The sequence below is a fragment of the Coturnix japonica genome, chromosome 3 (assembly GCF_001577835.2).
Source record: "Coturnix japonica isolate 7356 chromosome 3, Coturnix japonica 2.1, whole genome shotgun sequence".
In the NCBI taxonomy this organism is placed as follows: domain Eukaryota; kingdom Metazoa; phylum Chordata; class Aves; order Galliformes; family Phasianidae; genus Coturnix; species Coturnix japonica.
The window spans coordinates 9325954-9353057 of NC_029518.1; the positions used below are offsets into that span (position 1 = coordinate 9325954).

General features: G+C 44.3%; 1 protein-coding gene across 1 annotated transcript; it reads right to left on the reverse strand.

Annotated features, from left to right (window-relative positions):
• Positions 1-3618: 3618 nt before the first annotated feature.
• Positions 3619-27096, reverse strand: EHD3 (EH domain containing 3). Its single transcript, XM_015856847.1, has 6 exons — positions 26616-27096; positions 20199-20375; positions 16343-16440; positions 8440-8852; positions 7106-7270; positions 3619-5635 (listed from the first exon to the last, which is right to left on the reverse strand). The coding sequence occupies exons 1-6, from the start codon at positions 26840-26842 to the stop codon at positions 5108-5110; spliced, it is 1608 nt and encodes a 535-aa protein (XP_015712333.1). The 5' UTR covers positions 26843-27096; the 3' UTR covers positions 3619-5107.
• Between the last annotated feature and the right edge of the window lie 8 nt (positions 27097-27104).

Here is a 27104-nt window from a genome sequence, read left to right on the forward strand (position 1 = left end):
GTCCTGCTGTGGGGTGCTGCTCACTTAGCTGTGCTGTGCTGGCTCAGATGGTGCCTGATGATGATTATCTGAGGTTCCTCAAGAATAATTAAGGCTGTAAGTTAATTGGCGTGTCTGGTGGCTTAATTTCAAGTCTCTCGCCTTGGTGGCAGAGTCCTTGTTTGTTTGTTTTGCTGGAGAGGAGCAATGGGCTGAGAACAGGTCCAGCTAGCCTTGAAAACATAGGAAGGCCAATCTGGAAGCTGGAAGAAAGCAGTGAAAGGCTGTCAGTCTGCCTTTGTTTGAGTAAAATGAATTGAAATGAGTGAGGCAGGCTATCAGAAGCAGATAATTAGAAATATTTGTGACCTTGGATGATCCCTTGCAGGGTTGGGATGAAGGGGTGGCTGGAAAAGGCAATGTGTCCTCATTTGTCACGTTAGCAGTTCATCATTTCCTGGCCTATTTATCTTGCTCATGGAGATGTTCATGTTTCCTGCTGGGTGGGGGGCAGAGAGCAGTTCCAGGATGGCCAGGTCAACTCATCCCCCCCTACAAGAGATTGACCCCTTTATGCCTTTGGCAGCTCTTTCCCAGGGTTATGGGTTATGAGCAGCTTTTGCTGCGTTGTTTTTGGGGTACTGATAGCTGGCTTTCTCCTGGGAGGGAGCACAGGACAAGAGTCCATCATTTCTGTGTCTCGAAAGGTCTCTGTGGTAGTGCAGGGTGGATGGAAGGCTATGCTTCCCCAGCTCCCTTGAAGGAGGATGACAGTAGAATGTCCTGAAGAGATGCATTGCTTTGAACAACCACAAGCACAGATTGTGACTACTGCTTCCAGGTACTATTTCTAGTGCTGGGAAACTGGGAAACTGACAGGTAGAGAAATGCTGCCAAGATTGAGATAATGTGGTGCTTCGGGGGTTGAACTGAAACATAGAGAGTAGAAAGGGAGGGGAAAGCTGTTCAGGCCCAGGATTTGCCAATCCACAGGCAGCAGGTGATCTCGACTCTCTTCTGCTCACATGCTCTAAGGTCTGACCACGCATCCTCCCCAGCATCTTCTCTCAGACAAGGAACACAGATTATAAGACTGGAGAAGAGCTGCAGGCAGAGAGCTGGAGCAATTGAATCAGCAGGGCTTGAAGCACTGTGACCAAACCTCACTGCCCCTATTCCTGTGAGGTGTTCACTGGAGAGAAAAAAATATTACCATAAAAGTTTCATAGTTGCATAAGCAGCTGTAGGCCATCACTATGGCCATTGTGACAATCAATGACCCATGACTATGACTTAGTTACCGTGGGTCTGGATGCCTACAAGACATTCAACTTCTTTGGTTGTGTAGCACTGCTGTTTTTGATGGCTGCAGCTGGCAGAGAGTGGGTATGGCTTAGTCAAGAAATGATTACTGGTCATAGAGTGCACTGCCTGCCATAGGCCTTGGGCTGAAGCAGGTTGGAAACGGGGGGAAAAACATAAAGTAAAAATAGGTCCTCGTGTATCATCAGTGTTCGACCTCCAGCACTGGTGACTGCAAATGGGACCCTGGGAAGCACGTGGCCATTTTTGTGGTTTAGTTTGAACTGTGGTTTATTGGAAGAAAGGATGCCCACCCATCCTCCTTGTAGCCATTGGAAGGATGATTCAACAAAGAGGTTATTAACTGAACGACTTATCTTCCTTGTGGTAAATAGACTGTTTCAAATCAGGTTCATCCCACTGACTTTGTTACTCTATGGGCATTGCCTGAGGGAGTTGGAAAAGCTACACAGTAACTGACTTGCATGCATTAGCCTCCAAGTTAGCAAGTAAAGTTTCTAAACCAAGGCTTGTTTACTACAGTCCGTTCAAGGTGAGTGAAGAGGGAAAGGCTTCTAAGCACAAGGAAGGAAAGTGGGGGGAAATCTATGCTGTGAGACACCACAAAGCAGCTCGGATGTTATTACAGTCAAGCTGCTACTCTGGAATAACAGCGCTGTTCTCCTTGGGTGTTTCCAAACATGCACCTCAAGCTTTTAAGGACGTGAGGACTTAGACGAGCCTAAGAAGAGGTTAGTCAGTCACATTCCTTGATTTGCTTGTGCAGAGAGTCACCTAAACCCTTTCTGCAGCCAATGCCATAAGGGGAACCCTGAAATAACCCCACAGGAGAGAGTTACCATTGCTAACACTGATGCAAGACATGCAGCACGTTCCCAGATGAAATTTGGAGGAGCTCCTCTCCAGTTCTTGCTGGGCGTTGTCAAAACATCATTCTGTGGAAGGTTAAATTGTTTGTAAATCCGTGTTCCCCAACCAAAGGCCGTCATATGGATAAAGCATTAAGGAATAATGAGACTAAGTGAAAAGAACAGTTGAAACTGTTGAATGTCATTGTTGTATGATGTTTACATCAGAACTTCTGGTGATGGAAAAACTGATTCTACCTTTTTGTTTGATTGAAAATCCCTCTGAATTCCAACACTGGCCAAGCTCCAGCACACGGAGGTAATTGCTTCTTGCTAAACTACACCCCTCCTTAAATTTTGTTCAGGGAACTGAGTGTAACTACTGCCTTCCGCTCACGTAAGTGGCTGCACGCTGCTGTTGATCCAACCCTTGGCATTATCTGCAGAGGAGAGCTTAATTTTTAATGGAACCCACATATTATCCCTTATAGCGTGTAAGTTCGGATATTTTTATAAGAAAAATCCTTCCCATTAAGAAGGAAGACAAAGTGCACTTCCTAACAAGTGACAGTGGATGTTTTTATGTCTGAGGATGGGAAGAGAGAGGCGTAAGAGCATCGGAAGAGTGATACCTGTGTATTCGTGTGATACAATCCTCCAGCCAAACCCAATAGCAAATGAATAGGTTCCTCTGCATGATTTCCTGGGGAAACCTGCTTCAGTGACTGAGAAAAGCTCCTAAGAAAAGAACTGCTATTGATACACGGTGGTTCTCAGGAGCACGGTTCCATGAACCGGCAAAGGAAACACTCCCGAGGTGTGGTGAAAAGCCCGCGTAGCTGGAACTACCCAAATAGTCCTAATTCCAAGTAAGAAAAAGATGGGGGGCGTGATGGCAGCTGCAGTTGCTGTCTCGGAGGAGGAGATGGAGAAATATGTTGCTTTTGTTGGAACTGTACACAAACTGCCTCTCTGGAAACAGCCTCTCAAGTTGCTGCCTTGATCCCTCCTGTAAGAGCTGTTTCTCCTGCACTGCTGTTGAATCACAAAGCAATCATCTAGTAAATGTTTGTCACGAAGCTGCTTTCACTGGTTTTCCCCTTCAACACCAGGGAAGTTCCGCTCTGACAGATCAAGTGGCTTTGAGTACATGTTGAAAGAGCAGCGCTGCAGTTTCGTTTTGTGTGCTTGACCTGTCCTGGCTGAGTTGTTAGTACTGCTGTAACTGCTGTGTCTGTGTCCCAGCACAGATGCAAAGAGCAGGGGCTCCTGATGTGGTGCTGATGCCAGGAAAGAGACACTGCTCCCGATGTTAGCCAGTCATTCAGCAGTGCACGAGTCCAGCACGGCGGACCAGCACATGAGTGTTCGGGAATGTGGTGATTTACTCATTCTGTTGTTGCATATAGTTGTGAAGACTAAACTGATTTCTGTATTTAAGTTTGCCGTGTAAAGAAATAGACAGATCTAGCCTTTCTTTTTAATAATGTTTTAGGACCAGGGTACAAAAAAAGGTTAATGCATTCATTTTTAAGACAAGTGATAAATGTAATGCAATAAGCACATCCTACATACACAATATATTTCTCTATATAATATGAACACAGATATAAAATAAGTTATACTTGTCTTGTTGTTTTTTTTTTTATCACAGTAGGAACTCAGCTTATATAAAGTGACAACAGGAGCTGGAACAAAATGCTGCTTTAAAGCAACAATAAAACCCAAAAGAGTGCATGTGTGAGTGTGTGTGTCTTGGGGGAAGGGATAAAATAGGAAATCAAGGGATTTCTGTCAAAATCAAGTATTGAAAACAGAAATTTTATAGAGCATTAAAAAGAGGAAGGTCTCTTGGCTCAGGGTGGAGGTTCTGGAGGGCTTTGAGTATTACTGTGCGGTGAGGAGGAAGGTAGGTGAAGGCTGTCAACATCTAGGTTATATTTGTGGGGGCACAGACAGTGGAACAAGCTCTGCTTTGTGTTCTCCGCTCTTAAGACAGACCATCTACGTGACAGTGCTGCGTTCTTGGCTTTACAGTAAGAATAGGACCTAGCAACTTTCACCACACACAATGACAGTAAATGTATCACTTCACAGGAATGATGGATACCACCACTGTTTAAAGGTGTTTGAAGGAGAAAACACAATGCACTTCTGATCAGAGAGCCTGGGTGTTCTTCCCTTCCAGCCCACCTAAAATCAGAGTCTGCCTCTAGTGTCCCTTCCTTCTGTTTCCTTTGGGATGGTTGTTTCCTTGGCCAAACTTGGGAAAAACAATCTCCCCCAGAGAATGAATAGGAGGCAGAGGTGCTTGGGAATTCTTAGTGCCTATTCCACAGTCAATAACGAGGAACTCCAGATGCACAGTTCAGAGCTGTTTCTTTTTTTATTATTATTATTATGTTAAGGACTTGCATCTAACAGTGAACCAGATTCCTAAAATTTTTAACTGAGGGACTTAGAATTTGGTATTTCTTATTAACTAGGAGGTATTCCTTAATTTGGTCAACAGCTTGGAGATCTTTCTGTGATTTCTTCTTCACGTCAAGAATCTCAGCCTCCTGAGGTCTGCAAAACCAGTAAAGAACACAATGTGTGGCCAAAGCTCAGGAGTGGCACTGGTAACTACCAGATTTCTATTAGCGCTTACTCTGAGAAGATGAAGCCTGTTTTCCTTCTATTGTTGCTACTCAATTTCTTCTAATTTCAAGATCCTTCCTTAACCTCCACGTTTACATACTACACATTAGAAATCAGGGACATTACACTGGAAGAATTAATTGCATATTATCATGAAGATTTGGACTTTTGCTCCGCTTTAGGTTTTGTTTTTTTTTTCTTCATACAGCAGAATAGGTATACATTGAAAGGCAATCTCACATCTAAAGGTATAATTTAAGTAAACATTTCTCTAGATATTTCTCCCCTCCATTTCCCTGTCCCCTGCAACCTTCCTTTCATTCTGTTATTTTCCTTTTGGATGGAGGGAGGAGATGGGAAGGGAGCTCGTTTGGCAGCTCATGACCCTCCAACTTGACTTTAATGAGATGATTTGCCAAGGCAAACTCCTCATCATCCAGCATGCCATCTTTGTCGATGTCAGCCAGTTTCCAGATCTTGCCCAGCACTGTGTTAGGCAGCTTAGACCTTACCATCTCCTTCTTTGCATTGGCACCAGTTATTTTACCATCGACAGGTGACAGTGTGTAGAAGATTTCATCATACATGGGCTTGTCTCTGGCCACCACCCACTCAGCATCATCGATCCCTTCGCCAGCGCCTTCACCATAGCCGTGGCCAAATGGACCATGCAGGGTGCCCTCGAAGGCTCCTCCCTTCACCATCTGGGTAGGCCGCTGTGATTCCTCCTGGCGTACCAGCACCATGAGCTGGGCGATGTCATTAGCCAGCATGTCTTCCACAGTCTCCAGCAGCTTGCTCTTCAGAGGCTGGAACTTGCTAAAATCCTGGGCCTGCAACTGATCCTTAAAGCAGGACAACGAAGCAAGAGGTGAGTGACATGGCTGTGCTCAGGGTACTAACAGTGAAGAGTCCACTCCCTATCTGCAGGTTGGCTCAAAAACTCCTTGAATAGAGGAAGAGCAGGGAGCATAGCACTCCCTCCTCCAACAGTCCTGCTCCTCGGCATGTGCCAGGGTTTCCCTCACCGGTCTTGCTCTTACATCCTTTTAAAGCCCTGCAGAGAATAATCTTCCTAGCTAACACAGGGGCTGATACGGTACAGAGAAGACCGGGGCTTACCCAAAGGCCTTGATGATGGCAGTAAGAACATAAAATAAGACTTCCTTTTTAAACTCTACTTGAGGAGCAAACTGTTCAAGGCAAACTGTGCAGTTCTTGCTATGTTTTCCAGCTGGTGCTCTGCATTCCCTCTCCTCCTGCACTCTGGGAAGGAGGTGTCACTTTGGCAAAAGACTATTTTACTGGTAAATCCTTTGTTATCAAGCTGTGCATCTCTCAGATGCCATGAAGACGGTAAATCTTCACAGCATAGCTCAATTTCGGTAATTTTCACAGCTAAGCAAAAGTGATTTGAGCAGGGACTGCAGAAACCTCTCTCTTAAGAATGGGAAAACAACATACAGCTTTATCTTTTACCTGCTAATCATTAAATCCAATGTATTCACTCCTACTGGAATGGCAAAGCTACTTTAGAACATTTAATTGTATATTTTAACAAGCAGTGAATGGGATCTTCTATTGGGTATATTCTATAGAACTTAGGGGTATTCTCAAGAACTTATGGAAAATATACTGTTCTATTAAAAAGATGAGCAGCTGCTGTGTCTTCCACAGGGAGCCAGTAATGACTTCAACAGCTAGTAACTGTGAAGAGGTTTCTGCTTGGATTGAAGCCACACACCAATGCAGCCATGCCCTGCATTGTTCAATTATACAATACAAGGCTCTGATCCAAGGTCCTCCAAGTCTTTCACTTGGAGGAACACTGGGTCAGGTATTAGCTCAGCAGCTGAGCAAATTTGCTTCATTGCTTAAAATAGATATGGGGCTTTAAGTTTTCACTGCTTCCTTCCTAGGTCTTGCTAGAACCAGAGTGAAGTGGAAGAAAAAATAAAATACAGCTCCTGAGGAAATGTATATATATATCCATACAGATTAGCACTATTCTTAGGCCTGGAGAATCTGAAAACTGAACCTGGAATTAAAAACTGACAACACGGGATTTCAACCATTTCTTTCTTAATCCATTTTCAAAATGGATTCTTTATCCATTTTGCTACTTAGGCAAAGACTTCAGAAATTAAGGTAGCAGTAGCTTCATGTGAGCTTGATGTGCAAAAAGACTGCAGCAGGCCTTTTGCATAGGCAACAATAATCAAGGTCTGCATTGTGGTTTCTGTCCTATTCCCTGTAGTTACTCTAACACCCTTTCCCTGTGTGTCCAATGCTCAGGACAGGATGCCACGACTTACCTGCATCTTTCTCAGATTAGGGAAGTCTCCTGGTGAGATCTGATGTTCCCGTTCAATGCGGGCATAAATTTCTCCCAAGTTGTTAATAAGCTCTTTCTTTTTATTGTCTTTCCCAAACACTGAGGGCATTTCCTTCTTTAGGGAACTGATGATGTAGGCATGGACCTGAAGAGCATTAAATGACACAGATGAAAAAGACATACTAAAGAATGCACCACAAATTTTCTTTCCCAGAGGACAGTATGTGTGCCTAGGAGTCAACCCACATCATCCCATCCTGAAGAAGCTTAGCTCCTCCTTTTGCATCTACCTGCTGCTTATCACTCCAGTGCTGAGAGCTGCTCAGCTGTGCTCTCTGGCTGTGTAGAGATAAGGTGAGGGCAGTGTAGAAGTCTTGGGTATTCAGAGAGTAATACAGCCACTTTCTGGGAATGTGTTTTACTTTTACTGCGCAGGCCTCTCAGGGAACAGCCACTTCCCAGCCCAAACCAAACATACAGGTTTTGAAGCTTTCTAGACTCTGTTTAATGTTTTACCATGAATGAGTCTTTGACTTGCACGACACTTTGATATTGTGCACTTTGTATGTGAGGAATGTACAGACCTAGAACAACTATTTTCATAAAACTAAGTTTGTGTTATGCTTCTTGTTGGCACTGGTCCCTCTGGAAGGCAGAATCAATTCCACTTTCCCCAACAGAAGTGATTAACAACAGTGGATTTCAAATAAAATATTATTTGTTGTTGTTGTTGAATAATGTGAGAAGTTTTTTCCTTCTCAGTATTTTGAATAACTTCATCCATCTTCTTTTAATTAATAAGAGATGGAACTTCTGGCAGTGCCTATAATAGTTACTTTTCCCATGCTTGTGGCAGGCTTATCTGCCATTCTTGTCAGTCTCCACCTCTTCTGCATCCATCTAAGCCAGGCTTATCTCCTTAAGGCAAAAGACCTACAGACTCCAACTTCCTTTGGTGTGTGATTCCAACATATTGTATTTGAAAATAATTGAAAATTATATTCCCAATTTGCTAGCACAGTCCAGCTGCATTCTACGTTTCCCCAAGAGCTTCCTTCTTTGACCCTTCTTTGACTCTTTACTCAGGCCTGTTATGACTGATGAACCAAGCACAGACAGTCGGCTCTTCCTCAAAGTGCGTAGGACAATTATGCAAGGCCTCTGAGTGAGTGAAATAAGAGGATGGGGAAAAAAAAAAAAAGAGGCAGGATCCAGCAGCTGTGTGAGCTAAACTGACCAAAACCACTTCCCCATACTGTGCATACCATAGATGGCCCAAACCGAATGCCTGGGCTCCTTTACGCCAGCACTCACCTTGGCCAGCCGTGCCCGCTTGATGAGATCATTCAGCTTCCTTAGGGCTGCGTTGCGGGGAAGGCTCTGGATATCCCTGAACAGGTCCTGCTCCTCTGCCTCAAACAACTTGCGGTTGTCAGGGATGAGCAACGGATGGGACCAGAAGGAGCCAATATAGACTCTGATGACCTCTGGAGTGTTGACAATCTTTCCCAGGGACCACATGAGTGCACCGTACACCCTCATCAGTTGCTGGGTCTCTATCTGGTCAGCTTTGTTGAGAACAACTCTCATCTTGTCCTCGTGGTTCTTCAGGGCTTTGATGACCTCCGAGAATTCATCAGAGATGTCCAGCTTGTGCGCATCGAAAAGGAGAATGATGCGGTCAACCCGCTCTGCAAACCACTCCAATACAGCAGCAAAGTCATAACCTGCAAGGGATGGAAGAAGAATAGAGATGTACAATGAAGCCTGGTCGTCATTTCTATTTCCTATTCACAGTCAAAAAAAGTCCTATGCAATAGGAAAAGGGATTTAATACCTGCTGGGATCTTGGTACACTCCCTGCTGCTATGGTAATGTACCACGTGTCTAAAACATCCCTGTGATTTCATTACATCTACAGATCAATTAGCAGTGTCTATCTTTTCCGGCATTTTTCTGTGTTGGAAGATAACCTACTGATGGCTGTACTTCACTAAAGAGAGAACAAAGCCCTGGAGTAACACCAGGTGATGTTTCAGAGCACTCACAACAACATGGGCTGAATTACAACCTGTGCTGAGACAAAACCCCGATCCACATGCTCCTCTCACATGCCACACTCATTGGGGCTCTGTATGCGCTGAGAAATATTTCTCTGTGTGCAATTCTACCAAGTGCTGATTACACCTTTCCTTACTTTCCTGTATGGAAATAGCATGAAAACTATGGTGTACATTTCTAAGTGACAGAATTATTTGGAGAAGAGGAAAAATATTGTGTGTACTTTTCCTTAACATATAGTGTGACACAAGGAAAGGACAGTGGGACAGACCTCTATTGACAGTTGTTGACTTGGAGTCACTGACAGCTCTGTGATGGTGTTTTCCCACATACATGCCCAGAGAATTCCCACAGGAAATTCACAGGGTTGACTTGTTAGTTTTGCTTTTAGCATATAAAAGAGCAGATCACTATTAAAGCATTTGAATAGCAGGGTGACAGGGTACAGAACTCTTAAGGGAAAGCTATTAGCGTAGATATTAAAGAAAATAAAATGAAATTAATATTTCATTATTTAGTTCAGAGCTCATTTTTAGAGGTCCTTTAGAGGACCTTTCTACAGCGTAGAGAACTCGGGATGCTTTGTCTAACCTCTTCCAGAGCTGGAGGTGTTCCACACCTGAAAACACACAAAGCTTATTCCATAATTAAATGTAGCCTTGCTTCAACATTCTCTTTACTGGTCTTTTATCTCACAGGTTCTTCTGTCACTTTATTTCAGTATGAGATTACAGCAAAAACTGATCTTGACCTAGTCTCATATTAGGTGTTCTCGGTCTGAAGTGTCCTCCTTGCTCATTCCACAATAACGTGTTGTTTCTTTACACCCTATCTTAGTGTTGTGGAGGGTTGCTAAGGGCTCTCACAAAAGCAGCCAGATTTGGCAGTGTTTCACTGATGAGTGAAGCTATCCACACATCGTAGCACAGTTTATTGTAAAGCTACAGGGCATTTGCAAAGCCATCTGCCAAAGCTGCGTACAAGTAAAACTATTATTACAGGGACAGTCAGACAAATGTGAAAGGGAACATTTTCTCTCCAGTGATTCCTGGCTGTGTTTCTATTGAAAAACATGCCTATTTTAAACAGTCTGCTATTACTGATGTGGATTCTTTCACAACTTCCAGATAAGGCTGTGAAAGAAGAACAGATCAGAACACAGACAGAAAATGAATCCCAACCATACAGCACTTTAAGAAAGCAGCCAAGATGAATATGATGATGTCCTTCTATTAGATTTTTGTTGCTTTTATTTATTTTTTTTTTTTTCCACGGGGACAGATTTCCTTCTGGCAGCATGAGAAGCACTCAATAGATTTAACACAAAGCTGACAAGCTAGCAGGGCTGTCAGTAAATTCAGCCTATGGAGGAAATGATCTTGCAAACATCTTGCCATCCAGACTCCCTAAAGCAGACTGTAGCTTAACGAATACTTATCTGTGAGCTCCCAGTATACCTGGCAGGACATATTTAGTTAAGATACGGCAGGATTATGCAACTACTTCTTGTCAAGTCAGACCAAGCATGACACAGTCTTTATGCTGACTGTGAGAAGACGGATGATACCTGAGACTGCATAAAATCTGCCTATAAGACTGTAATGTATTGAAGCCAGTGAGGGTGCATGCAGTGGTTCAGCATCTCTTACCATCTAGCTACACTGGCTGTTTTTTGCTTCTGGTTTGTTTGCTTTTGTCTGATAGTGAGCACAACCTACTGGATGTATTGTGGCCACAGACCCTGTGCTTGCAGTCAGGTGGGACACAATGCTCCTGCTCTGTAGCAGTTATTTTAGAGCTTGCTGTTAGAAACGTTTTACACTGGGAAGCTCCTTTTCGTTGTTCACCTCCTTCTTGCTCAGTTTTAGCCAGTGGAAGCTCTTTTCACACCATCCTGTTAAAACCAGTGTTATCTACAGAACAAAAACCTACCAGGATCACAGCCCATCCCTATCTGTCAACAGACAGGTTGGCACTGTGTGTCAAGTGCCTGAAGACAGCATAGCAGAAGACAAGGCAGTCAGAACAGCAAACACTGGCTACCAAGAGAGGGAGCAGATCTGGCAGATGAGTGCCTCTTTCAGACAGATGATTACTTCATCTATATTTTTAAAGTGAAAAAGAGAGTTTTGGGGCCGATTCTAAACTGGTGACAGCAATGCCCTCCTGAAAGCACTTCAGGGAGGCTCCCAAGCAGGCTAAACAAGCAGGCAATCTACACTAGAGAAGAATGCAGCAGAGGGGAGGGACAGGCATCACCTGATCGTGGCAAATGGCTGTAAAGGAAGGAAAAGTAACATGGAAATGTTACATGGGTTTTGGAAACTTAAAGGCTTCCATAGCAAAGGTAAAGGGGACTCAGCTCTCCACAACAAATCTGCATAGTGTTCTCAGCTAGGAAAGACAGGTTGGTGTCAGATTTGTAATGCTAACATATAGATGAATGAGTACCCAGAGTGGCACACCATGGCCCTTTGCTTTCATGTTGTTTAGTGCGATGGTTTCGTAGCTGGGAAGAGACTGGGAGCCTGATAAAATTCTTACTACATGTCACTGGAAACAAAGTTCAGTTCAGGTGAAGTAAAACCGATGGAAGTACTGTCCAGAGCCAAGTCTCCTTACAACAGCCTGTTCAGCTTCTATGTACACACAGCGGAGTTTTTCCTTTCTACTTGTTACATGTTTATATCTTTGTCATTTGTGGCAGATAGATTGTGTATTTCCTGGAAACTTGGCCAATTCTCAAAACAGTCCATAGCAAGACTTTGAGACTTCAGAAGGTATCTGAATCCAGGCCAAGCTTTCAAGAGCAACACTGATGCATGGACAGAAGTTCCAAGAAGTTTTTCACTATAGTGTCCAAACACAAACTGAGCTCTTCCAATAAACATACTTTGAAACACAGAACCATAGAATGGTTTGCATTGAAAGGGGCCTTTCAGATTATGTAGTTCCAACCCCTGCTATAGGCAGGTACACCTCCCTTTAGACCAGGCTGCTCACGGCCCCATCCAGCCTTGGATGGGTGAATCTTGGGAGAGTTCATGCTTAAGAGTCAGAACTGTAGTGGCCATCAGAATTAAGAATTGCCTTTCCTAAAAACAAACAAAAAAACCCATAAACTTGATTTTTGGTGTTTTTGTTTGTTTGTTTGCTTTCTGCTTTTGGGTCAGAAGAGTTAGCCAGGCTTATGACATCATCAAATATTTCTACAAATAAAAGGGGCTTAAACTGTACAGGTTCTCTGCTCTTTGGCTTTGTTTTTAGAGGAAGCTTGGCAGAGTGGCTATTGCACCGCAATAATGGTAGTGAATTGGGAAGTCACAATTAACTGTTGCCCTTCAGACCTCTCAAGTGAGTGAAATACAAAATGCAAGCAAACATAATGGCAGGAAACTGTTACAGCAAGCATATAAAATGTCTCTTTTTTTTAGATGCTTAGATAGTGTGACATATTGTTGTCAAAACACGTGACAAAAACTCTTTGGAAAAAGATATTTTCTTATTGCTATTGTACCTTAAACATTTAATGAAGCGGGTGGAATATTGATTCTCTTGGTGTCTGCCATTCTCTTACAAGCACAGCTGTTTGAAATTCAGTCAAGAGCCTAAAACTGATTCCCCTATCATTTTTCTTTTCACTTTCAGGAGTAACTAACAATTTCAAGTACTGAAGCTTCTGGTCACTAGGTCCTTGCTTCTCCTTCCCTTCCCAGCATAGCAAGCAAGGCTAGCATGTTTTTCCCTTGGCTATGGGAAGCCTTGGCTGCACTGCAGCCAGCTGAGTAGAACAGGGTGGAAGAGTAGAATAGTGCATACTGGAAAGAAAGCTGATGAGGAATGATACTCATCTCCTTGCTATGACCTTGTGTTCATTGCTAAAGAGGAAAGGGAAGAGGTGACATACATCAGATGAAGATGAAGCAAGTGTTCAGCATGTATTCAGGAAGCATGACCCTGAAATAGGGGTCAAATGCTACTTGGCTATAGCATTGCTGAACTTAGCAGATCTGAATTTGCTTAGCTCTGTGCATGTGCAGGTTGAGACAGTGGAGTGTGTAAGGCTCATTGTCCAGGGATGCACTGCTACTGAAATGCATGAGTTGCTACTAGGTGTCAAGAGCAGACTACACCAAATGATAAATTACGAGCAAGTCCTAGCTTTTATCTTGGCTCTGCTTTACTACATGACCTCATCTGTGGTTGTCCTCTTTGTCTCTGTCTACTTCACTACAGTTCCACCTTCTCTCATCTTCCCTTGTTGCAGGTGCTGGCCTATCATGCAACATGTGCACAGTGCTTTGCAAATGGATAGTATCCACACTGTTACCAGACTGTCAAAGCAGCTGATACTGTGCTGCTTTGGTACAAATACAGCAGTCTGTTGCTGTGTGATGCTTAGCTGGACACAGTAAATAAAAAGTAATAAATTAAAAATAATTTTAAAAAAAGATGCAGAGTGAGGGATGGAGAAGCGTGGTGAGTAATTCTTTACACATGACAGTTAGGAAAAAGACCAGAGGAGAAATGGCTGCATTCCAAGTAAGAACAGTACAGAAAATAGTGGGCAGGATGCTTTGGGAATACTTCTCACCAGGCTTTTAAATGAAACCTGTATATCCTAGGCACCTGGTAACCACACACTTGCGACAGAGGAGTCCACAAGTCAGAGCTGATCATAACAGATCAGCGCAGACTATACTTATTATTTCATTTGTTTTTAACCAAAGTCTAAATGTAGCAGCAATTGTATCAAGTGCTGGTGATTTCACTGCATGCCTAGGGGACGTGGACTTCAGATAGGACAGACTACATCAACCTTTCCTGCTTGACAGGCCTACTTCAGCAGGCAGTGAATTTAAAAGTTCAGATGGATGAGAAGTTTCAGAACCTGGTTTTGGGCCCCTGAATCATTCCTTGAAGCACAGTTTCTCCTGGTCCCTGAAATATGGATCTGACAGTACATATGATGAGCCCTGATGGATTGCTAAGTTGGCACTACATGGTTTAGTTAATATGCTTGCTGCTGATAGGGGGAAAAAAACAAAATAAAGACAGACTTTTGATATTCCCATCAAGAGGAAATGCTGCTGGTACAGACAGGATGGGTAGGCCAGGAATGCCAGCCCCATCTTTTGCATCTGTGATTTCCCCCTCAAATTTATCTCAAAAAGCTGCTACACTACCCATTCCCCTTCCCTGATTCTCAGTGGTGCCCTGGTCTGAGGGTCAGAAGACATAGTATCGGCAAATGATGGGGGTAAGCAGAACTACCCTGTTTCAGCAGTTAAAGAACTGGAAATTCTCTGGGGAAACCTCTCCCAGCTTCTGCTTCATTCCCAAGTGAGAGCTCAGCAGGCTGGAAAAGTACAGAAAGGCAGAAGTATTTTGTTGTATAAGCAGTTTTGGCACTGCCTTGTTTTTTTGCCTAGAAACTGCATCGTTGCTCTGCCTGCCTCCAAAACCAACCTGCTAATCATGGCAGCTGGCTTGCAAGCTTGGTGGTGAAGGCACCAGCCTCACCACTTTTTCCTGTTTCTCTGCCACGAGAACCAGGAGGTGAGCATTCCCTTTCAAACATTGGCTTCCCATAAGCCAATGTCTGGCAGCAGCCCTTCCTAAACATAAACACTTCAGCCCTGTCCTGACTCCTCTTGCTCCCTGAGCTGTGTACCCTGCAGACAGAAATCATTCAAGTTCCTCCAACGTCAACAAAGTTATGCTGATCTAAACTGGATGAGGTACATGCCCTGTAGCTATTGACAAACCAAGTGATGTGGCTCACGTGACCAGCTGTCCTGGGTCTACAGTGACTAAGTAGTGAGATCCCAAACAACCTGTACTTTCAGTTTCTCCCAGATGATTGGGGAGGTGTTTGCTGGCTTGGGGCAAAGTGCACTTAACAGTGTTGCACTGTGTGCTCTGGCATTGCTGGCATACACTTAGCCTAGTTATAGGAATGGGACACCAAGGTCCACTGGGAGGCTGGTGGAGAAAATCTGCAAAACAAGGAGCAAGAAGTGCCAGTACATTTTGCAGAAGGATATTTTTAGTAACAGAAAGAGATGGAAAATCTTGCAATGTATGTCAGGACTTGAAGTGATGAGGGAAAGATATGGGAAAGAGGTTAAGGAAAGCTTTTTTTCTGCTTTAAAAGGGCTCACTTTTGACTCACATTATTTTTAAGAACGAAAGTGTTTTATTCTAAGCAAATGTTCATCACAATGATAGTTCCAGAAGAGAAGTGAGCATTTTTAGTGTTGTTCTGTTGTTGGCTTTGTTTTTTGTCTGAAAAATGTTTACACTACGTAGCTTAAGCTTTTGTTTCACTCTACTCTAAGGCACTTTCTGCTTGAAGGAAGGAATGCTTGTATAGCATGTTTTTTAACCTGATGAAGGTACGTGTATTTTGCTACCGTTTGTAGACTGCTTGGAAGGAATTCAACATCCTTTAGCAGTGCTAAGACTCATTCTGGAAAGGCTTAATATAAATCTTCAACTAACTCTATCTGTCCTTTACAGCATTAATGATGTTAGCTGAGGTCCTTGTAGCAGAAGATGGCAGTGAAATGAGTAACAACTGGGTCTGTGCAAAGTAGTTCCTCAGTGAAAAGTGGAAAGGAAGTTTCCAAGAGCAATTTCAGTGTAAGAGAGAGAGTTATAAAGTTGAATCATCAGAAATCTTATGGGATAAAAAAACTGAAACACGGCAGAAGTCTCAGTACTTTGTGTAGAGACTGTGCTGCTGGAACTTACTTGTGCACTGTTAATAGGCAGAGTGAAGGAGAACTGGTCTTCTCAAATCCAAATGTGCACCTCAACCAGTCCAGCCTAGATTTAAGAAGCCTGAAAGAAACTGCTTCTGCAACATACATAGATGTTGGTTGACGGACACTTTCTGATGGAAATCTGCTCTGCTGGGGAACAGTGGACTGATACAGACATTACTGACACCGTCAGCAACCTTCCTAGATAGTATTCAAATTGTCTTTAGCGAATAGCAAATCAAGCTGAAGGGACATTAGTAGTTGTACAACATCTCTGAGAGGCCCCTGCTAGTTGTTCTGTCTAGAATATGTACAGCATGAGAGGAAACTAATACAGGTCATTTGGTTTAAATTATTATCATTTGAAGAGAACTGAACCTGGCACTTACCTCTGCTAATTCTCTGCTTTTCTCCGGAAAGGATTCCTGGTGTATCAATGACACTGATGCTCTCTAACACAGGATTAGGTAGCTGGGCACATACAAACCTGTGCAAAAATATATGTTTAAAATAAAACTGAAAGGTTCTTATGATGTGTTGAACATTACAGGCAGCATGGGAAAGTGAAGGCTCTGATCTCCCTTAAAACAAGTTTTCAGTTGATGTTTGGAGCTACTCTTCATTTAAATCAACAATGCTGTAAACTTAAAAGCTTAGACATGGAAAATGGTTTATATTCTCTCATTTCTGGCAACAGACCCCCTGTTGTCATTGCGTCTCCCTTTAGTGTTTCCTCTAGAGAAAACCAGATTTTTGAAAGACTCGTTCTTTCTAGCTGCTGTTCTAGTTCATTTTCTAAATTACCAAAGACCTTTCCAGTTTTCCTTTCAATTCCTCTCAGATTGTTCCACATATTTTTTCAGGCATAATGCCCCAAGCTGATGTGGTTTTCCAGCCACAGCCTTGTCAGTGATGAAGAGAGTGGATGGATTATGCTTTCTATCTTGCATGTGTAATTCTTCTCCACTTAGCTGTTCACCATCTACACTAATCACTAGCTAACAAGAGTACCTTGTGCCTGTTCTTAGAGGGCTGCAGCTCTTCTGTTTCAGTTGCTGTTAACAGCAAAACAAAGCAAAATCCTATCTGTCTACATGGTTCCTGGTTGCATTTCGCAGATAGCCTTTTTACAATGGCATTCCAGGCAGTTTTAAATGTGTGCGTACGTATGTGTATTAATAGGGTGGTGAGATGCTGATGCATAAAAAAATGTTACTGCGGGAATATGCAGAACCTCATAAAGGACCAGGGCTGCAACAAAAGCCACTACATGCAGTCAAGGCAGATAGAGCCTCTGATGAATAGCTGATTCTCATGAAGTCCCACAGCTATGAACACCTGCAGACTATGCCTCATCTTTATTCCCAATCTTTTTCTGATGAGTAAATCACCATGGGTTAGATAAGCGTCTTCAAGCCTAAGCTGTCAGGATTTTCAGCCCAAATATTTCTACCTCTTTCCTCTGCCCACAGCCTGGCAGGTGACTACAGAAATGTTTTTAAATGAATGCATAACACCTCATGTATAACAGGGGAGATAGCTTGGCTCTCCTGTTGTGTGCCAGGTGTAGCAGCAGAGAACAAATCTGCTCAGGAGGTCATGTTATTCTCTTTCCTGCCAGCCACGGTTTGTTCTCCATTGTTACAGCCCTAAGCATTTCTTGCAGTCTCACATTTAAATGGCTCAGGCAAGGGGATTTTCCATCAGTTTCTCCAGGGAAAGTATTCCACAGGAAATTTTAGATAGAAGGTTAGGGGCCAACATGAATAAGTGCTTTCTGGCTCTGTGGCAAGGTTGTTAAGGATGCTGCCTTCCTGTTGTCCCAGCAGAACTGCAGTACCTCAGGGAGTACGATTTAGTTCTGTCCTGAACCACACAAAGTGGAAAGAATGTAATGCCAAATTGGACTTTTACTACCTTTATGCATAGAGCATGGGTTTGAAAATGGAACCTACTACTCACAATGTCTTCTGTTGATAACAAAAAGGCACCTCTTACTTAAGCTTCCCAAGACAGATTTCAGGAGGTGGGAGGAATCTTGCAACCATTGATCAAGCCAAAATGATATGAAAGTAATGGCCAAGATTCTTGATTTTATGCCAAGCTCTTGGTGCCAAATAAGCCCTCCTGATACTGAGGTGCTGCCTGTAATCTCTCTGCTGGGATCCCTCCAAAGCTGGGGTACTGCCAGCAGAGTTGGAGAGAGGAAAACAAGCCCCACTCTTGATACTCAAGAAGTACCTGGTACATGGAGAGTACTGCAGAGCTGCCTTTTCCTTTCCAACTCACAGCTTCCTACCTGAGGGCAGTGCCTTAGCACACACCAAGGCAGAGACATCTCTGCACTGTCTCTTGCAGAGAAGAAGGGTCTATGACACAAATAAGCATGGGTGGCTTGATTAAGCCCAGTGGCTGTACACTTACATCAGCTACATTTCCAGCCTTCTGTGAGTTTTCTTGGTTATGCTCAGTTGCCTAATTGGCTGGGCATTACCATCTGCATCTTCAGCACTGTGATGTTCATACTGTTGAGCTATTCCCCTTTAGTGCATCATCTTCTGCTAGTCCAGTAATCTCTTTTTAAAATCTGTTCTCAGGAAGGAGGTTAATTAGCTGTCTTGACTACTCTCTGCATTGCCAACATTACAGCACCTCAGCTGCTGCTGAATCACTGCTGTGCCTCTCTGCCCTCCTGTCCAAACAGGCACATGCTTGATGCTTCCTTCCCAGAAGAAGAATGGGAGGAGAGAGTAATACCACACACAGCATGATGCAGTGAACTAGGCTAACGGACACTTAGCAACAGCAGAGATACCTCGCTGTATTAAAAGCAAATTGTATTTGGAACATGCCAGTCAGCCCAGGTGAGCTTGGTCTTTGCCCTCTATGCCTGGCTTTGCTACTTTTAATAGTGCTTCTCTTCTGCAGTAGGCTGTCAGCCGTTGAGGCTGCTACTGGCTATTAGCAGAGCTCTTTTGGATGACAACCTCTTCATTTACTATCTGTCATGGTTTTATGGTTATCGGTATTCCACATCATAACATCACGTAGTACTGGGGGCATTAACACTTTAATTCACCAGTACACTACATGATGTTATGATGTGGAATACCGATAACCATAAAACCATGACACCATCTCTGTTCTTTAGACAGGAAGCTTGTTATTCTCACAAGGCACCTTCCCATGTAGGTAGGGCATGAGCAGCTACCTGACCTGTCCAGCCAGGTGTGGATGTTCTGGGTTCTGTAAGATCTTGAAACATATCAAGTCTGTCTGACAGAGGACCACGCTGATGTATGTGAGCTTCTCCTAATCAAGCTTCTCCTTCCCTTGCCTGTCACACTTCAGCCTACACCAGCATGCCCATGGATAGTGCTGATAGGAGATGCTGCAGTCTACAACTCGACACTCTCAAAGCCTGGAAGTCTGAAATGGAGTCAAAGTCCATCTTTCCTGGTTGTTTGGCTGAGTAGCTGCCATGTCTGCAATGTCTCCCACCCTGTGGTAACATGGAAAGTGCTGATGATGGGCGTAGTAGGACAGTTTGTTCCCATCTGCCTGGTGGAGTACAGTTTGTGCTCATCTAGGATATGGGTGTGTGCTGCTAGCTTCCTGCAAGGCCTAAATCCAAAACTCAGGATAGCTGGAGCACATTTAGGGAATGGAAAGGTTACAGTCCTGGTGTCCCAGAGCTGCTGTTTAAAGCCCCGCCATCTCAAGACAGTTTCATACAGTAAAATAGTATCTTCTCAGCTTCTTATCAATATGTGAGGCTGTATGTATAAGGCCTCAGAATGGAGGGACATCTGAGTAACACAAAAAAAATGGAGGGGGTCAGCTGGGCAAGAAAGCAGAGATGGGAATATTGTGCCAGTTCTGCCCCAGTGACATTAGGGGTTGCTCAGAAGTAGCAAGGAATAATAAAGCAAGGGTAAGTGAAGTATAATGAGAATTTATGTCTAGACTCCTACAGCATGAGTATGACAGGCCGTTCTTTGTTCTTTGTTTTGTTTGTTCAAGTAAAATGAAGGTTTGACCCACCTGACTTTATTAATTTGCCCTTCAGTGAGTGACTGATGTGTATGTGGTAGGACTGGAATGGCTCTGCATCAGCCATGTGGATGGGAGTGGTGAGGAAGGATGGAAGAGAAGTGTCATACCTTATCCCTTTAAATTGCTAGCTATGCTGCTCATTACGTTCTAGCTTTATACTCTAGAGCAAATAAGTTCTTGAGTACTGACCTGTTCAAAAAGGCATTGCCAAAGGCATTGAGTTTCCTGAATGGTTTTTTGGGATCCACCACCAGTGCGTTTCCAGGAACAATTCCTTCCACATCTCCTTGCATAACAGCTATAAAGGAGTCAGTTGTAGGCTCTGGTCCAATCCTCATTCCCGGGAAATCCTGCTCCAGCAGGTACCTATAGGTGAAAAAAAACAGGGTGCGGGCATGAGACATGAGCTGTCTATGTCCTAAGTAAGTTGTGCTGGAGATCCCAGTGAAATCATGTAGCTCAAGAGCATGAATCCTTCCAAGTCTATTTCTAGTACTGTCACTCTATCATTTGATTAATGCTGCAATAGTTTTCCTACTTGGGATCTCCACATTTAAGGCCTCTGCATTTCAGGTGGATTTAATAAAAAATTTAAAAAAAAAAAGATCATACAGCAAGCAAGCAAGAGATTTTTATCATGTTTTGATCATTTTGTATATTTTAATCCTTAAGACATTTGGAACAGATTTAGCACAGCAAAGTGAAGACAGCAGCACGCTGCTATCACAGAGTTAATCCTGAAACCTTACTGGCCTTTGGTGCCAATATCAATTACTTCACTGCAGCTCATTTCAGCAGGCTCATCCAACTAATGTGCTTAGCCCCCAGTTCAAATCAGTCACTTAAATGCCAGCTTCTTCTGTACTTGGCTCTTAAACTCTTCAGTTTCCCTTCCCGTGTGCTTCTGCAGTGCAGTAACAAGTCTGCTATATAAACCATTCAAGCATATTGAGCACTAAGCACGTGGGTGGCAGAGTATGTCTGAGTATTTGTTACCAAGCTAAATGGCACAGTAAAGCAAGGCATTCCTTATTATTTCTTAAGCTTCTGACAGCCACTCTGAAAGTACAGCTTAGCAAGTATCAGGGAAAGATAAGTCACCTGTAGGCCTATGGGACTTTGAATAGGACCCTGGCAGCACATTCTGACTTCACTTGCAAAATTCACGATGGGACAATGGTGTGTGCATGAGACAGTTTCTTTTGGTTTATAAAGGAGCCAAATGGCATCACTGGAAGCAAGGCTGTCTTTGTGCGTACAGGTACAGAAAACACATCTCTCTGTGCCAAGAACTGAGACTGTTTTGTCTGTATTGCTTGTAAGAGGGAGCTAGAACTAGTTCAGCCCTCTGTATGGCATGACATTGGGCCACCTGGCCTGGTGACAAGCTCTGGGCTGTTATATGAGGAATATATAACTGTCAGGCTATGGAAGTTAGTACAGTATTGTGTTGCTTATTGACAGTAGATGCTGGCACTTCCTCTTCGGTTGCTTTAATCAAGTTTTTATGATGAAACAAAAGGATAAACACTGAACCACAGTAATGTTAAAAATAGACTCATGGGGTGGAAAAAAAAAAGAGGAAGGAAGAGGTGGGGACTTTTAATGTCTGAGATAAGAACTAGCACTAGTTCACACAAGTGAGTCTTGAGTGAATAAGTCTTGAGAGAATAAGTTCTTATGTGAGGCACTACAAGCATGAGGGCTCTTTTTTATTGACATAGTGTCAGCAAATGCACCTTCATTTCCCAATGGGGGAGACTAAAGCAAATGGATCTAAACATAAGCAAGTACATGGTCACGACAAATTGCAAGTCATCTCTGACTTGATGTGCGTTAATGAAGAGAATGGTTGCAGCCAGAACAACTGGAGCAGTGATGCCCATAATTCCCCCAGTAGTTGACCATCCCTTTATTGACACATTATCATGTGTTGCCTTTCCTTCCCAAAGCAGTTTCAAAGTACTGTGCTTACAATATGGTTACCAGAAATAACAGCTTCTATTGGGATCAGCTCTGAGGTGAAACAGAATTTGTTTCTTCCCATAAAACTGAAATACTTCAGAAAGGGAAGGAAATAGCCCTTCTACCTCCTTATACTGAGAAGGGTATGCCCTATATAAAGCCTACGTGGGGGTTCTTCAAACTTCCCTATATAAGTGGGTCATTGCTTAACAGAGTCAGTTGGCAGCTAATGCAGAGTGCCAACTCCCTTACTGATAATCACAACATGCCCTCCTGGCAGCTGTTGTAACTACTCTAGTTTGAAGGAGAAGCCACTTTCCCCCACCCCCCCCCCATCCAAGGGTGCTGTGATGCAAACATGCTTGGCTGAGTTCCTTGGAAAGCTCTTCACACTTGAAACAACTGCTCGCTAGGTCAGAAGCCACTTAGCCAGACGCTGGAAACTAAGCTTAGGTCTCTTGGATGGCAGAACAAAGTGTTATAACCTGATGGACATCTCTGCCGTGCTAGTCACTGCTACTGGCTTTCTTCTGCTCAGGCTTTGTACTTTGCTTTTGTTCTGACATTAAATATTTAAGACTGATACAAAAACAGGCATTCACTGCACTTACAGCAATAAAACCTTGAGCTCTCCCCTTGCAAATGCTAGAGATGAAAGAAAAAGTAATATTAATAGCCACGTGAAACAAATGAGGTGCATTTAGAAGCAGATCTTACCCCCAGTGCCAGATCTCAGCATTGCTGAGACGATAACGTGCTTCTTTTATATTGGTTTGAGGTGTGCATGCAATATGATAGCACTCAAAGTGCCAAGGGAACACAACAAACCCTGGGCTTTTTGTTTGTTGTTTATAGGCAAATCTTCTAAGAAAGCCTAAGCAAAAACCCTCTGTGTTATAACAACATTCCTCATCCAGCCGGGCTGCTTGAAAGCATTTTATCACAGCTCCACTAAACTGAAGTTTCAAAGCACTTCAGTGTTTATTTCTTGTAAGAGACAGAACAAAAATCTCCAACAAAAGCCCTCTCACGGAGAAGAAATTATGAGATGATGTTAATTGACTTAATGCGCAGCAAGCAGTGTGAGAACAGAGAGATGAAGATTTGCACTGTATTCTAAGTAAAGCTTCTCGGGAAGATTTGGAGACATGGTGCAGCAGGGTGGCTGCAGAACTGATTCACTGCACACAGGACAAATACAAAGAGGATTTATTGACACTTGTCTGGGGGTGGGGGGAGGCTTTTGCAAGGCAGTGACACAAGCAACAGAGGAAAGATGAACACATGCATTTGTTAAATCTGTAGGGCTTTCTGAGAGAGAGAGAGCAAACAATAGCTGTGGGAGACATGAACTGCTAGGAAGCAGCAGCTTTAAGGCTATTTCCCCTATTAGAACAGTGTGCTGAGCTACTGGACACCTTCCAGGACCTGGGGAGTGACCTCATACCAGGTTGGAAAGCCTGCAGAAAGCACCAGGCAAAAGCTGAACATTTATTTCTGGCCTATCCACTTCTTGGACAAGTGTGTGGAGTTGGTATCTGGTTAAGAACACTGCATTGCCTGCTGCCTTTCAGAGCTGTCCTAGTGAAGACGATAAGGGCAGAAAAACTGCAGAAGGGCAGGGCTGGTCTGACCAGGTATGGCGTGGTATAGGAGCCAGGCAAGGAGATCCCAGGCTTTCCAGGCAGGAATGCCTCACAGGATGTGGGGGAGGGAGCCATTTGCTAGTGATGAGTCATGCAGAAGCCCCGCAGGATGCTGTGGCAGCAGAGGTGATGCAGGCTGGAGAGGATGAGGAAAGGGAAGGAGGGCAGTAGGAGGAAATGGTGAGAACTGCCTGGTGGAGGCAGAGATGAAAGGTTCAGGGCCGCAGGGGGAGGTCACAGAAGGGCTGCCTGGCATAGCTTGTGACAAGTGGTCCAGAGAGGCCAGTACATGTAAATGATTAGCTGTTAGGGGAAACGGTGGCTACACCAGAAAAGCAAGCCATGGTGACAGTCAGTAGGACTCTGGCTGGCTTGTTTATTTTATTAACAGGATGGCTGGACAGAAGCCAGGATTATTTTTAGAAAAGACCACATAATCTAAGTTAATTAGGAGAGTAATGTTCTATCCTGCTTTCCCATCCTCTTACAGGAAACATTAAAAGCAATAACATCAGATGCAGCATCCTCCTGTCCTAAGGAAGTTAACTGCTGTGGCTGTTGGTCACAGGTAGAGGTGGTGCCTCGCCTCCAGCATTCAGGTCTTTCAGATCCCAGCCCTGCAGAAAGCCAAATGGATGCAGACAGAAATTGGAGTGAGGAAAGAAGTTGCAGTAGGAAGCAGGAATACAGAAGTCACTCAGTGATGCTGCATTTTTTTTTGCACAGCAAGAGAAGGGTCCAGTTCTCTAGGTTTCTGAAAGCAAGAGAGAATAGCATGGTCCAGCCAGTGCTTTCATCTTGCTTTGTTGACTTTGACCCACAGAGCTCACCTCACTCCTCCTCTAGGAACACTTCTGTGACCTTGACTGCTTTGCTTTTGCTTTCTGATAAGACAGCAGTTTCACTTCAAGACACTGGGTGCTCTCTTCAGAGATATTCCATCTTTTATTTTTCCTTCAGAGCTTTCTATTTCTTCTTTGCTTTACTGAGCATTATCTCAATAGGAACAAAGAGAAGGAGGCAAATTATCTACAAGGTAGGTGAACAAATTTGTTGTTTTGGACACATCGTGTTCCATGCTACCGCCAAGACATAATAGTCGTTTCTCCTTCTACTTCTCCCTCCCCTTTAATTCTGCCCTGCTCTCTTGCTAGCTCCCACTCACCTTCCCACAATAACTGGAAGCTAATCCAGTGCTTGTCCCAGTTCTCTAACTATCAGTGCCTGCAAGCTCACACTGGAAGCCTATTACAAGCAGCACAGTTTCCTGGCACCTCCTGCCTTTGTTTGGTTGGAAGCATACTGGAGTTCTCTTACTGCAAGAGACCCACAGGTTCTCCAACAGTTCAACTTCCACCTTCTCATGCAATTTTAAATAGAGAAACTTCTGCTTTCTAGCTCATCCTAGATTTCTGCTAAGAGGGCTGAGAGAAGAGGACATCAGTATGAAATGTGCTGGTTGAAGAAAGGTTCAGATCGTCTTGCTGACCTAAGGGGTGGGGGGTTCTGTTTTCCCACAGAAGAGAAGGCTCATCTCTTCCTTTTGCATAGAACATGCTTTAAGCATGAGGACTTGCACAGAAGGAGCTCAAGCTTACAGAAGAAAGAACACAATTGAGCAAAGGCAGGAATGACTGCCAGCCACAGTACCCAGGTGAGACTGCAGAGAAGAGCTGATGCTGGTGATCCAGATAAGCATTAGGAAGAGATACTCTAGTTTCATAGCCAGCAGCATCCTCACATTGCAGGAAAGTTCTGCACTGAGGCATCAGTAACTGGGAAGGTAGAAAGAGCCTCTCAAATGCATCTGGTGGGAAGTCACAGAACAAAGATCTGGGACGGAATCAGACAGTTGTCCTTTACAAGTCAGCCTCTCATTTTTCAGAAGAGCAAGGCCCATTCCAACCACATGCCAAATGCTTCTCAGTGTCATTCCCATCTCTTTATCATCTACCTGACCTACTCACTTGAGAAAGGCTTTTTCCACTGTTAAATCTTACTTGCCAGGTGCATGCCTGACAATACATTCTGTTCTTGGCTTCTGCATTACTAGCACGAATACTACAACACACAAACACCCTGCATTTCTCAAGGTCACTCCTGGAGAGGCACAGTCAATTTAATTCACTCCTTTCTACTCTGCACAGCTCCCTCCTCCACCAATTCATACTGATAGAACAAAGGCCTGGCTGCTCGCGCGGCCTCTGTCCAGATTTACACTGGGGTAATTCCACAGATTTCAACACAGCCACACCAGAGTAATGCCGGAATTTAATGCTAAGCTCATGAATCACGTAGGAAATGCAGACAGCACAGCTTCAGCTATGATCCCAAGAGAAAGGCTGCTGCGAGCTGAACTAGCAGCCTCTGAACAGAGATCTCTGCAACAAAGTCCAGCTGGAAAAATTTAACCCTTTCCTTGCAGGTTTCACATCAAGCCTGCTGTTGGCAACGGCTCTCCTTTGCAGTTAGGAATGAATGTGCTTCTCTTGGTACTGCAGCAGGATGCACTGTAACAGGACTAGATTTTGGAGCCCTTATGACTGGTTAAGCCTCTCACGCACGCACACACACACACACACATAAGCACACACTATGCTCTGCGGGTTGCCTCTGGGTACAGCACAGAACACCACCAAGGTGAGGCACAGAGCATTGCAAACCCAAGAACCCACCCTAACTTCTAGGCCCGCGGCTGCCCTACCACTCAAACACTATGATAAGACGGAAAGAATGAGTCCCCTAGTGGAAATTAAGGTCTACCCTGACCTGAGCAGTCATAGCGGTGCCCTTTGGGAGGCTTTCTGAGCACTCCACGCTTTGACTGAGCAAAAATGCTACAAATGACTCACCTCTCCCTGCTAATGCCCTGCCCTGAGCTCTATTTGCCACGTTGGTGTTTTATCCCAGCCTCTCTGTCACCGTACTGCTGGAGCTCAGCCTGGGAGCTGCTGTCTGGCACCACGGACACCGAGAGGGGAGCAGGAGATGTTACCTGATGAAGGTGGTCTTCCCTGTGGAGTACTGCCCCACCAGCAGCACCATGGGCTTGTTGTCGAAGTCAGCATCCTCCAAAGCCGGCGAGTGAAACTCGTGGAACTTGTAGTGTTCCTCCAGAGGCAGCAGTTTGGTTTTGTAGAGCTTCTTCAGACCCTCGCTGACCGTCTGGAACACCTCGGGGTCTTTCCTCCTGCGGTCGTCATTGCCCAGCCAGCTGAACATCTTCGGGCCGCCTGAAGCCAGCTCCGCTGCGAGCGCCGAGGCCGGGCGAAGGGCGGTGCGAGGGGGGCTGCGACCGGGGCTACCCCCGCATGCTCCCTATGGAGTGATCGGCACCGGCGGTTATTTATCAGTTAGCAAACGCTCCTCGCGGCCAACCGGCGCCGGGAGACGCCGCTTCCCTTCACGCCGCCGGCTGCCGGTGCGATCATAACGCGGAGGAACGGCGTGAGGGGCGGCTGTGGAGGCGGCAGCGCCCTACGAG